The sequence below is a fragment of the Rana temporaria genome, chromosome 3 (genome assembly GCF_905171775.1).
Source record: "Rana temporaria chromosome 3, aRanTem1.1, whole genome shotgun sequence".
Taxonomy (NCBI): domain Eukaryota; kingdom Metazoa; phylum Chordata; class Amphibia; order Anura; family Ranidae; genus Rana; species Rana temporaria.
Genome location: NC_053491.1, coordinates 451,310,786 through 451,323,953, shown reverse-complemented (window position 1 = coordinate 451,323,953; position 13,168 = coordinate 451,310,786). Strand labels below are relative to the sequence as shown.

Genomic DNA, 13,168 nt, shown 5'->3' with positions numbered 1-13,168 from the left:
CCGTAGTGATGGCAAAGTCAGAAGTGTACGGCGCTGCGAGCCGTACATGCTGCGCATGCGCAAGAACAGGCGGTGCATGCTTCACATGCCCACAAGCAATATGGAACATGCCATGGAGAGAAGAATCTAATATATCCTATGATCGGAAATCGGCAATCGAGCCTCGATCGATCCGTAATACGTGAGTCGCTTAACTAATAGTATTTAAAAAACGATATTTATCAAAATATATATATATAGTATATACAGTAGGAACTCCGCTTTAAGTGCAAAGGATAGAGCATTCTATGACTAAGCCCAATCAGGGTAAAATGTATCAGCAATTGTGGCTAGAGAATTGGGTATACTGTCACTGTTAATATTGTATGATTACTTATGTAGTGCTATGTGAGATGTTAAAAAAAAAAATGTGCCGTGAGAGGAACTGCCGCACCACTGTCAATAGCAAAACACCTATCACTCAAAGTCATTATATAGCAAGGTAAATGGTGCGCTGTTTAGACAAATACAAATAAAACATAAATACACAAAATAAATCTTATATCGTTCCGTATAACACTGTGCTCAGTGATATCATACACAATATATTGAGATATTAGTGAAAATGTCCAAAAGGAAGAATAAAATACTTTTATAGGCCACTATAAAGATGAAATATTTCAAGGTGAAAAAACAAACAAAAAATGTGATGTCCATGCGTATAACGATACCTGTGTACTATAAAGCCATCACCCAACACCTCTGGATGTAGTGCTTGCTCACCTTAAATTTAGACCCATTACAGGCTTAGAAAAACATATGTTGTTTGCTCAGTATGCCTCCAGCTAGGCAGCCTCCTCTTGCGCTATGCTTTCAAGCTAGACAAGCTCCGCTTAGGAGCAAATGCTCTGCGTATGTGAAAATATATATATATATATATATATATATATATATATATATATATATATATATATATATATATGCTCATAGCTTATTATGCCTTATATAAGACGTCTTTTTAATAGATTAAAAATCACTTACAGGAACGCTTCTCGTTTACAACACTTAAGTATATCAAATCCACAGCGGCAGATCGCCTCCTCCCCGTTGCTTCTGGAAAAACAAGAAAAAAGGAGAAAAGTGCCTCTGAGTGCAAGTTTTATTGTATACAATAACAAGTAATCCGACACTTACATAGAAGTAAGGGATGACATGCTCCTGGGAAACAATTGCTCCTGGATCAGACTCCAACATCTCTGGAGTGTCTTGTAAGAGTGGAATGTCCACCTGCCGTGAGCGCGATGTCCCGGGAGGAAGCCGGCTACTCCTCTCAGTGGCTGGAGGAGATGGAAGTGTTCTGCTCTGTGAGCAAGCCCATGAGCATGTGACCTCACCAGAGTGTAGGGGAAACCCAATGCGTTTCAGAGCATGCGCGAGACTCACACGCTCCTTTTTTTAAGTGTTGCTTCTGGGTCAAGGAGACACCGAAAGTGATGTCATTGGCTCCGCCCGATGCGTTGCGTCACTTGTCATGTGACTTCCTCAGGGTAGCAACTCACAGTTTACACCAGATTTCTCCTACCCTGAGAAAGTCCCATGACAAGTGATGCCACGTGTCGGGCGACGCCACATGTCACTTTCCGAGTCTCCTGGACCAAGAAGCAACGGTGAGGACGTGGTATACTTGGATTTTGCTAAAGCGTACAAATGCATGCGTCGAATCAGTACGACGCATTCGAGGGATGGCGGTCGGTCGGACGTGTCCGGTGAGTCTGTACAGACGACCGAACACGTCCGACGGACAGGTTTCCAGCGGACAGATTTCTTAGCATGCTAAGAAATTTTTGCCTGCTGGAAACTGTCCGATCCGCCGGACAATTGTCCGGTCGGACCTCCACACGACCGGATCTGTCCGCGGAAACTGGTCCGTCGGACCAGTTTCAGCGGACAGATCCGATCCTGTATACGGGGCCTTACACACATTCCCACACCCGCATATGTGTATAATTAGCTTTAATTGGTCTTTAAGTGCTTTGAGATACTCACAACATTCTACAGAGCTCCCAGGTCACAGATATAAACCTACAGTGTGTTTTAGTGCCTTTATACATGTGGATATATTCAATTCTACTTTTTACTTTACTTTTCAGCTGTTTACCATGGTTTGAGCTTTTCTATAAACTACTTAACCATATTGCTGAGCACCTAGTAAAGGACCAGGTAATATGTCCATCCTTTCTACACCTCTCGTCCTTTGTGTGCCCCTTCTTTTCTTTCTCAATCTCTCTCTTTTCCTTTTGTTAAATCCATACCATAAAATCACAGATTTTCTTTTCTTTAAAATCACAACATTAAAGGGGTTGTAAAGGTTTGTTTTAAATTTTCTAAATAGGTTCCTTTAACCACTTCCCATCCCGGCTATTGTAGAATGACGGCCACAAGGTGGCTCTACAATGCTGGGAGGACGTCATATGACGTCCTTGGGCCTCCAGGCCCCAGGGGGGTGCGCGCGTGCCTGCCGCGTCACTCAGATGCCGATGCGCGTGTCTGGCGGCCGCGATGTCCGCCAGGTACACGCAATCGGCATTTACAGAGCCAGGGACGTGGATCTCTGTGTGCAAACAAAGAGATCCACATCTTGTCAGGGAGAGGAGACCGATGGTGTGTCCCTTGTACATAGGGACACCGATTGGTCACCTCCCCCAGTCAGACCCCTCCACCTACAGTAAGAATCACTCCCAGGGAACACATTTAACCCCTTGATCGCCCCCTAGTGTTAACCCCTTCCCTGCCAGTCACATTTATACAGTAATCAGTGCAGTTCTATAGCACTGTTCGCTGTATAAATGTGAATGGTCCCAAAAATGTGTCAAAAGTGTCCGATGTGTCTGCCATAATATCGCAGTTCTGACAAAAATCACAGATAACCGCCATTACTATTAAAAAAAATATCTCATAATTCTATCCCCTATTTTGTAGGCGCTATATCTTTTGCGCAAACCAATCACTATACGCTTACATATCGGCCTAAACTGAGGAAAAAAATATTAAAAAAAAAAAAAATTGGGATATTTATTATAGCAAAAAGTAAAAAATATTGTGTTTTTTTCAAAATTGTCGCTCTCTTTATGTTTAAATAAAAACCGCAGAGGTGATCAAATACCACCAAAAGAAATCTCTATTTGTGGGGAAAAAAGGACGTCAATTTTGTTTGGGAGCCACGCCACACAACCACGCAATTGTCATTCAAAGCGTAACAGTGCTGAAATTTTATCTGGGCAGGAAGGGGGTCCAGTAAGCAAGTGGTTAAGCTAGTGCATTGTTGGTTCACTTACCCTTTCCTTCGATTTCCCTTCTAAATTTCTAAGGTTGTTTTCTTTGTCTGAATTTCTCACTTCCTGTTCCTCCTCAGTAAGCTTGCCCCCATCATCCGAGCCTTTCAGGCTGGGGGTTAGTCAACGTGCTCGCCCCCTCCCTTGAGACTACATCCCTGCGGGGAGACGCAGTGAAGTGGCCGCTGGTAATAACTATTTTTCCCCAGAAGTTCAGAGGCTGCCCACCACCATAAGCAGCAGTCCATTCAAAGCAGCTCCGATAACACAGTCTAGGGGATGTCTTTTTATGATTTATTGCTTGAAGAACTTAAAAACAGGGCATGGGATATTTAAAAACGTAAAAACAATTAACGCATAGAAATTCGAGGACAAGATTGTGAATGTTGGACAGTCTAGCCTCACAGCTGAAGACCATGAGGTAACTTTTTGAACATGCTAAGACCTCACAGCTGGGGAAAGTCTCTTTGGCTACCTTGCACCTATGCACAACTACTGGCAGCCAGTGCAATTTCGGGAACACTACACAGGGATCGATTTAGGGTCTTTACCTACAAGTCACCAGGATAGTTGCCAAATTCCAGTTGCCTCCAGACACAGTCCAGTGAGTCAGACAGTTCTTCCTCCAGACCAGATCACTTGTGGTGAGGTCCTGCAATAAGCTTCTAAGCAAATCCATCCAGGCCCTAAGCCCTGACACCGCTGAGGCCTCTAGAACAGCTGCACAGTCCATATGCTGCCTGAGGGCAACAGTCCCTCAGCCTCTAGAACCCGCCAGGAGAGAAGGAACCCAGCTCTCTGGTGCCCCAGACCTTCTAGCCCTCCTCTGGACACTCCTGTCTAGGGATTGGCTAAAGCATAATAAATATTCAGGCTGGTTATTTGAATCTTCTGTCCTGAGCTCTGGAAGCTTCTTCCAGATGCAGGGGAAGCAAACAAATGTCCAGCCTGTAAACCATAAACAGGTCAAAACAAACAAGTACTGCTCCCCAAATTACGGGAGCCAGAAACTAAATTTACATAGCATCCTGCGCATAGGTGTGCGCAGCCTATTGCATTAGGGTGTGCACACCAAAGCTCAAACACACATGCGTGTGTAATATACCATATATGGCAGTGGGCAAGTCAGTAGGGCTTTGTCAGCAGGGCAGAGATCGGTGTCAGTAGTTTATCTTTATTTGTATTATTATTATTATTATTTTTTTACAATTTTATTTTTATTATTAGTTTTTTATATTAGTTTTTTTATGAGCCCTGTTTGGGGGCTTGAGTGAAATATCAGTGGTCTAAACAGACCCCTGATGTCTAACTTTTGAGGCAGAGAAAGGGACTGAGGACAGAGATTCCCCAGTCCCACGCCTATGATCCTGCACTAGGAGGGTGCTACACATGTTTTTAGTTTGGAAAATGCACATTATTATTGGGGTTTCCATCAAAGTGATGGGCTAGTGATGAGCCAATAGTGAGGCACATACAGAGGGAAGGGGTTTGGATGGCATTTACCAAAAGTACACTCGATTTTTAAAGTCCCAGAGTACTATAGAGCAGATCCAAGGAAGCTAACCTATCTAACTGGCACTTTGTTCTCTGCCAACCCCTGACCCATGGGTCCATTAAAGAGTACCTGTCTTTTTTTTTCTTCTTTTTTTTAAGACAGGCAAGGAAAATACTGTCCTTATGTCTTTATTTTAAGGGTAAAGGAAGAGGATGGGTGTTTATACTTGGCTATGTCACCAATAGGCAGATTTCCCCTTGTGTCCTATAAGAAGAACAGGAAGTTATAAGAAATTTCTACAATGCAAAAAAAAACAATGGGCCAGATCCACAAAGATCTGCCTATCTTTAGGCAGGCGTAGTGTAAACTACGCTCTAAGTTACGGCGGCGTAGTGTATCTGAGATACACTACGCCGCCGTAACTTAGAGCGTAGTTTCCGTATCCAGAAAGAATTTGCGCCGTAAGTTACGTCGGCGTAGTGTAAATGTGTCGGCGTAAGGGCGCGAAATTCAAATGACTAAGATGTGGGCGTGTTTTGTGTTAATTCATCTTGACCCCACGTAAATGACGTTTTTTTTTAACGGCGCATGCGCCGTCCGTGGGGGTATCCCAGTGTGCATGCTCGAAAATCACGTCGCAAATAGTCAATGCTTTCGACGTGAACGGAATTTACGCAAAGCCCTATTCGCGAACGTTTTACGCAAACGACGTAAACGACGGAAAATTTGACGCTGTCCCGACGTCCATACTTAACATTGTGTACGCCTCATAGAGCCATGGGTAACGTTACGCCGAAAAAAGCCTTACGTAAACGACGTAAAACAATGCGCCGGGCGGACGTACGTTCTGAGAATCGGCGTATCTAGCTAATTTGCATACTCTACGTGGAAATCAATGGAAGCGCCACCTAGCGGCCAGCGTAAATATGCACCTAAGATCCGACGGCGTACTAAGACGTACGCCAGTCAGATCTAGCCCAGCTTCAGGCGTATCTTGTTGTGGATACAAAACAAAGATACGCCGGCGCATCCTCGAAGTTACGCGGCGTATCAATAGATACGCCAACGTAACTTCTTTGTGGATCTGACCCAATGTGTTTTTAGTAGAGAGGTGGAATGTACTAGAACCTCTGTTGGGCTTTTATTATTGTCTGCAACTTAGTTTGTATAATTTTTTATTTTCCTGGAGCTGACATTTAAGTCCTGCTGTCCTTTACGTAACCCTGCCTTTATTACTTTTTCAACTTAACCAATTTCCTCTCTTCTACCTGATAGTTCGATGAGGTTACTGACATTCTGCAGACTCTGTATGACCACCCAGTGCCGGAGGTGAACAAGTCTCTGAACCTAGAAATGGTGAGTTTTTTTGCAATTATTTAAAATGAGGCCAGGCGGGAGGCAAAGGCTTGGCCATTCTAGCCTGAATAAATACAGAATTCTAATACTATTGAAAGCTCTAAAACAAATCTATACCAGTAGCGGACCGCCCATAGAGGGCACACGGGCGTTGGCCCCCCTATCCATGCATCCGGCCCTCTGATCTACATACAGGGGCACCGAACCATGAATGAACCATGAATAATAGGTTTTAAAAAAGGGTCGGCTTGGAATGCAGAGCACTGCGCTCTGAGCCCACCCAGTTGTGTGACAACAGTGAATGAATATTCGCTATTCTCCCACTAATCCTCCTCTCGGCCATTCATGAAGCGGGTATGAGACCCACTTCCCGATTGGCCAAAACACCAGGCGATCCTATTGGATGCCTAGGAGGAGGGAGGAGGAGAGGAGAGCTAAGAGCAAGGCCGGAGGAGAAGACCTGCCGACCCACCAGCCGCCACTGAATTGGCTCCCCTGCAGAGGCGCTTCCCGGCTCGGACAGGGGAGGAAGGGCAGATCTGAGTGAGGAGGTAAGGTGGCCGTCCATCTTGCGCGTGAGGGGGAGAGCGGCGCATTCCCCGCATTTATTTCCCCCGGGAAGAGGGTGGACTGTCTTGTCTCCCGCCAGTTGGCTCCCATCACAAATTATCGAACACCATCCGCCACTGACCTATACTATTATTTTTTTATTCTTACTGTTGTGTTAGAGTACATCTAAAGGCGCCTGTTTGATAGTCAAAATCTTCCTTCGCCAACCGAGCCAACTTTTCTTCCATTTGTGTCTGGCATGTGGTTACCGAGCCTCTATGAAGTTATCATTAACACTGTGATTTGGGATCATCAAGTCGATTAGCCATTTGAAATCGACTTGAAACAAATGGAAATAAGGGTGACTTCACCACAGGAAAGTGCATGAAGTTACTAGAGTCCAAATAAATGTGGATAAAGATGGCTTCACCATAAGGAGATCTTGAAGATGGAACAACAGCTTGACAGAAGTGCCACCACCAGCGTAGGGTCTAACAATGGCTCCAAGGATTTCATCCCGATATCTAATGGCAGTCAGGGTGCCATTGTGTAGCCTGTAGAGGTCTGTGCTTCCCTCCATGGATATGCCTCCCCAGACCATCACTGACCCACCACCAAACCGGTCATGCTGAACGATGTTACAGGCAGCATAACATTCTCCACAGCTTCTCCAGACCCTTTCACATCTGTCCCATGTGCTCAGTGTGAACCTGTTCTCATCTGTGAAAAGCACAGGGCACCAGTGGTGGAGCTGCCAATTCTGGTGTTCAATGGCAAATGCCAATCGAGCTCCACAGTGCAGGGCAGTTAGCAGAGGGCCCCCTAGAGGACATCGGGCAAGTCAGATTTTGAGCATTCCCTGCAACAATTTTTTTTTTTTTTTTTAGCGAGATACTCCCAAAGGAAAATCACATCTAAGGGGATGCAGACATTGCCACTTTCCTCATTTGAACCCTGCAGGTGCAGCAGCTGACTGATAATTATTAAATCACTGCCATTCACATTCACTTTGTGCATGGACACAAACAAACAGCTAATTCTTCCGAATAGCAAAAGGTAGGAATCTGCAACAAAGTTTGTAAAGTTCTTGCAATGAACATAGAATAACACAGAGGGGAATGTTTTATCTCAGCAAAAGTGGAGTTACTCTTTAAATCCCTATAATTTTCTATTGTAGTTGTTTTCAGTTCTCAGGTTCACTATGACTAGCGATTGATATTGAAGCCCATGATACCTTATTTCTTCACAGTTTTCCTATTTTGTGGTTCCGGACCCTGTGAAACTGCCATCAATTCCAGAAAATGTGAGTTGTTTGCCTAAAATGTTTAATTCACAATAGAAAAAAAAATACGAGTTTTCAGTTACACACAATTGACATGTTCACCTGTGTCCATAAAGGGGTTGATTTACTAAAGGCAAATAAACTGTGTACTCTGCAAAGTGCAGTTGCTCCAGAGCTTATTAAATGAGATGAACCTTTACGTTGCAAGAATGCCCAATCGCGTGCAAGAAAAAAAAAAACGCATTTTTGCTTGCACATGATTGGATGATGAAAGTCAGCAGAACTTCTGCCCATTTACTAAGCTCTGGAGCAACTGCACAGTCTATTTGCCTTTAGTAAATCAACCCCAAAGTATTTGCATACTCTTAAAGAGAACACTGTCCTCCTTAAAACAACTGCCAATGCTCTCTAATCTAATCTCATCTAATGTGACATACAAGTACACTTACATACAGTATATTATTGCCCCTTTGTTGTCAGATCTTGCCATCCTCAGGGCAGGGAAATGTCCCTCATGTCCCACATTCCTGCACCATCATTTTCAAAAATAGCAACGTTTTTTCTTCCTGGTTTCCCGGACTGGTTTACATTTGTTGTTATTGGTGGGCTACCGCCCCCCTATCCATGCTGAATATACTAGTGGGTCCATGCCCCCTATCTAAGCCTAATCTACATGTGGGGCGCCGGACGCTTGGATTCCAATTAGTTTTTTTTCTTTTTTAAGCACATGATTAGAGCCTGAGGCTCTAATAGGCATCAAAAAAGGGGTCCTTACCTAAGATGCCCGGCGCCTGCACCCAAAGCTGATTGAATAATTGGCTGGGGTGAGGACATTGCTGGGTCCCTGGACAGTGATTCATCCCCATATGAATATACTTGATCTCTGATGGTCACTCTCTACAATTTCATCACCCGTTACATTGTTGCTACCGGCCTGAGGAGCTCGTATATGCCTGATTGACACACCGTCGCTGACGAGTGTGTCCACCTTATCTGGTAAGAGTACCCATTTCTTACGTTTACCAATGATCCCTGGATGTCTTTGTTGATTTCGAAAGAGTGATACTTTGATGCGATTTCTTATTCCTGTGCAAGTCATCTTTGGATTATATGGTGGATTATACAAATGATTCCTGCCTTGAGACCACTCACCTCACATGTTTGTAAACTTAGTTGATCTCAAGGACGTTTCCCCTTCCATTGTTCTAATTTGGACTTTTTAGAGACGTCCCACATGTTAATATCATTTGTTTTGGACATTTTCACCTATATCACTCACGCGGTTTATTATGTTATTTATATGTATTATATATACTTTGTAATATCACTTGGTATTGTCACCTTTTGTTCACTGTAACCAGTGTCCAGAGTACACTTACTTTTTTTTATATATAGTTTTCACTATATTCATTCTAGCGCTGCACTTTTTCCTTTTCATTTTCAAAAAAGGGTGGGCTCGGGGCACAGAGCACTGAGCCCTGAGCCCAATCAGTTGTGTGACAATAGAAAATGAAGAAGCCATCCTATTGGCCTAGGAGGAGGAGGGAGGAGAAGGGAGGAGGAGCCACCATGATGCAGAGGAGACGCAGAGGAAGCCCCACAGGCGGAGGGGGGACAATGGAGGCCGGGACACGGAGGAAACTGAAGGGGGCAGCTGCCACAGCCTTCACATGTCAGTCCAGTCAGAGCAGCACAGGGTGAAGGGGGGTAAGGTTTGTGTTCAGGTCCATTAAAGACCCCCCCCCCCCAACTACGATGGAGCACCCAGCCGCCACTGCAAAAGCTGCTGGATCACTTTTACAGGTAGTGAAAGGGGGTCCTCCCCCTACTGCCTTCCGCTGTCCTCCCAGGCTCTCCCTTCCTGCTGGGGAGTCCGGGACTGCAGCCGGTAAACCATAGAGATTCTTGAGAACCAAAATGTCTCCGATCTTCTCTATGGTCTAAGAAACCGGAAGTGCCACTTCTAGTTTAACTGGATGTAAACAAACCATTATTTGGCTTGGGAAAGCAACAAATCAAACCAATCTGGTGTTGATCTGATTCTTTTAAAGGCAGAGATGGGATCTGGGGTCTAATAGACTCCAGATCTCTCAGTAAAGAGTAATATATAAGCAGTGCTCAAAAATCATATAAAGTGCAAAAAAAAACTCAGAAAAAGGCATCATGTACTTCATTGAAAAACAACCAGGTGTACAATAAAGTGTCAACGTGACCATGTGCAAATAATCAATAAGCAGCATAATGATAATAATAACAATCAATAACAAAACAGCAAAAATCAGACCATAATAAGTGAAAAGTCGATAGGTGGAGTAAATCAATCCATCCAGAAAGTGCACCGTGTATCATCGCTCCCAACTGTCCTTGATTTCTAGGGACTGTCACTGATTTGGAACAAAGGGCCAGATTCACAAAAGAGATACGACGGCGTATCTACTGATATGCCGTCGTATCTCTGTTTCTAACTATGCGGCTGATTCATAGAATCAGTTACGCATAGCTAGTCCTAAGATCCGACAGGTGTAATAGTTTTACACTGTCGGATCTTAGGATGCAGTACCGCGGCCGCCTCTGGGGACATTTCTCGTCGTAATCCAGCGTCGGGTATGCAAATTAGCACTTACGGAGATCCACAAAGCTTTTTCCCTTCATTAAGTCGCCGTAAGTGTTAGTTTGCCGTCGCAAAGATAGGGTACCTTTACAAAAGTGTAAAGGTACGCTACCATGCAAAAGTATACCCGTCGTTCCCGCGTCGGTTTTGAAATTTTTTCAAATCTTTTATTTTTCCCGCCGCAACGCTTTTTTACCCGTCGCGATTCACAAAACTCGTCGCAACGTAAAATCGCGCAAAGCACGTCGGGAAAATAGCGTCGGGAGCATGCGCAGTACGTCCAGGGCGGGAGCGCGCCTTATTTAAATGGGACTCGCCCCATTCGATTGGGCCCGCCTTGCGCCGGACGGATTTAAGTTTAAATCAGAAAAGTTAAGTTGCGCCCGCTGGCTGTGGATCTGGCCCAAATTCCCTCCGCCCCTCTTTCCTCCTCATTTGTCCCTCATTTTGGTCTGATCTATATAGTTGTATATAAAAAAAAACTTTTTTATCTTTCAAAAATTGTTTGCCTGTGCTAAACCAAATTCTAAATTACCGCATTTATAATATTTTAAAAGCCACTTTAAAGGACAAATAGTGGTTAAAAAAAACACTTGTGGGTTTAACTAATCTTTTTTTTTGGTTATAAATCTCCTTTAAGGTGGCGTGGCAAGGGGTGTGTGTCTTTTGCTAATAGGTGCCCCTCGTTCCCATCTCAAAAGTTGGGAGGTATGCGTTCATGTAAAGGGATCCGTCACCAGTAGCACCCTCAGGCCTCGTACACACGGCCGAGGAACTCGACGTGCCAAACACGTCGAGTTCCTCGGCCAGTTCAGCCCTGAAGCCGCCGAGGACCTCGGCGGGAGGAGAGCTCCCATAGAACAACGAGGAAATAGAGAACATGTTCTCTATTTCCTCGCCGAGGTCCTCGTCGGCTTCCTCGGCCGAAAGTGTACACACGGCCAGTTTCCTCGGCAGAATTCAGCCAGAAACTCGGTCGGAAGCTGAATTCTGCCGAGGAAACTGGTCGTGTGTACGGGGCCTCACAGGCAAGCCTCTTACAAGATTTGCAGGACCACAAGTTGTAATGGTCAAACAGGCAAAAGCAGATGGACATCCAAAGGAGAGAGCGGCCGTCAATGGATCCCATAAGGCAGTGATGACGAACCTTGGCATCCCAGAGGTTTTGGAACTACATTTCCAATGATGCCTAACTACACAGCAGAGTGCATGAGCATCTTGGGAAATGTAGTTCCCAAACATCTGGGGTGGCAAGGTGCGCCATCACTGCCATAAGGTGACTCAAAATTTTTAGGAAAAGAAAACTACCATAGTGAAGCCCATCAAAAATTCTAAGGCCAAGATTCAGGCCAGAGTCTGAGGCGTCGTATCTTGGCGCCTGATTCAAAGAATCAGATACGCCAGAATTTGTATAAGATACGACCAGCGTAAGTCTCCTACGCCGTCATATCTTAACTGCATATTTACGCTGGCCGCTAGGGGCGTGTACGCTGATTTACGCCTAGAAATATGTAAATCAGCTAGATACGCCTATTCACGAACGTACGCCCGGCCGTCGCAGTACAGATACGCCGTTTACATAAGGCTTTTTCCGGCGTAAAGTTACCCCTGCTCTATGAGGCGTAGATGAGGCGTACCAATGTTAGGTATGGACGTCGGAACAGCGTAACATTTTTCACGTTTTACGTCGTTTGCGTAAGTTGTTCGCGAATAGGGATGGGTGTCATTTACGTTCACGTCGAAAGCATTGGCTTCTTGCGGGTTCATTTGGAGCATGCGCACTGGGATACTTTCACGGACGGCGCATGCGCCGTTCGTAAAAAGCGTAATTTACGTGGGGTCACAATAAATTTACATAACACACGCCCACATCTTCCACATAGGCTTACGCCGGCCTATTTACGCTACGCCGCCGCAACTTTGGTTTGTGAATACTGCACTTGCCTGTTAAAGTTGTGGAGGCGTAACGTAAATAGGATACGTTACGCCCGCACAAAGATACGCTCTTCTACGTGAATCCGGGCCTAAGTGTTTTATTCTAAAGTAGCAACAATTACCTCAATACAGAAGATAAACAGCATATATAGTACAGATGATAAAAGCAGCATGCTGTGGGCTTGGGTAGTGGTTAGGCGCCATCACTGCCATAAGGTGACTCAAAATTTTTAGGAAAAGAAAACTACCATAGTGAAGCCCATCAAAAATTCTAAGGCCCGGATTCACAAAGCACTTGTGCCGACGTATCTCCAGATACGCCGCATAAGTGCAAATATGCACCGTCGTATCTGTGCGGCGTACCCACAAACTAAGATACGCCTAAAAACAGCCTTAATCCCGCCGACGTAACTTGCCTACGCCGGCGCAGGGTGGGCGCACATTTACGCTGGCCGCATGGTGGCGCTGCCATTGATTAGCCATTCAAATATGCAAATGAGGAAAATACGGCGATTCACGAACCTGCGCCCGCCCGACGCAGGCTACGAGAGGTGCGCGTAAGTTGTACATCCGGCGTAAAGTTAAGCCCCATAAAGGAGGTGTAACTCAGCACCAGACATGTAAAGATC

The 13,168-nt window shown here is 44.9% G+C and overlaps 1 protein-coding gene across 2 annotated transcripts in view; it reads left to right on the top strand.

Moving 5' to 3' along the window:
* The window catches only part of DENND1C (DENN domain containing 1C), a 110,963-nt gene that overhangs the window by 40,193 nt on the left and 57,602 nt on the right, over positions 1-13,168 (top strand). For both annotated transcript variants that reach the window (XM_040346650.1, XM_040346649.1), the window contains exons 6-8: positions 2,130-2,199; positions 6,082-6,162; positions 7,961-8,014. In XM_040346650.1, coding sequence (XP_040202584.1) covers positions 2,130-2,199; positions 6,082-6,162; positions 7,961-8,014 — 205 coding nt within the window. The remainder of the gene's footprint in view (positions 1-2,129; positions 2,200-6,081; positions 6,163-7,960; positions 8,015-13,168) is intronic.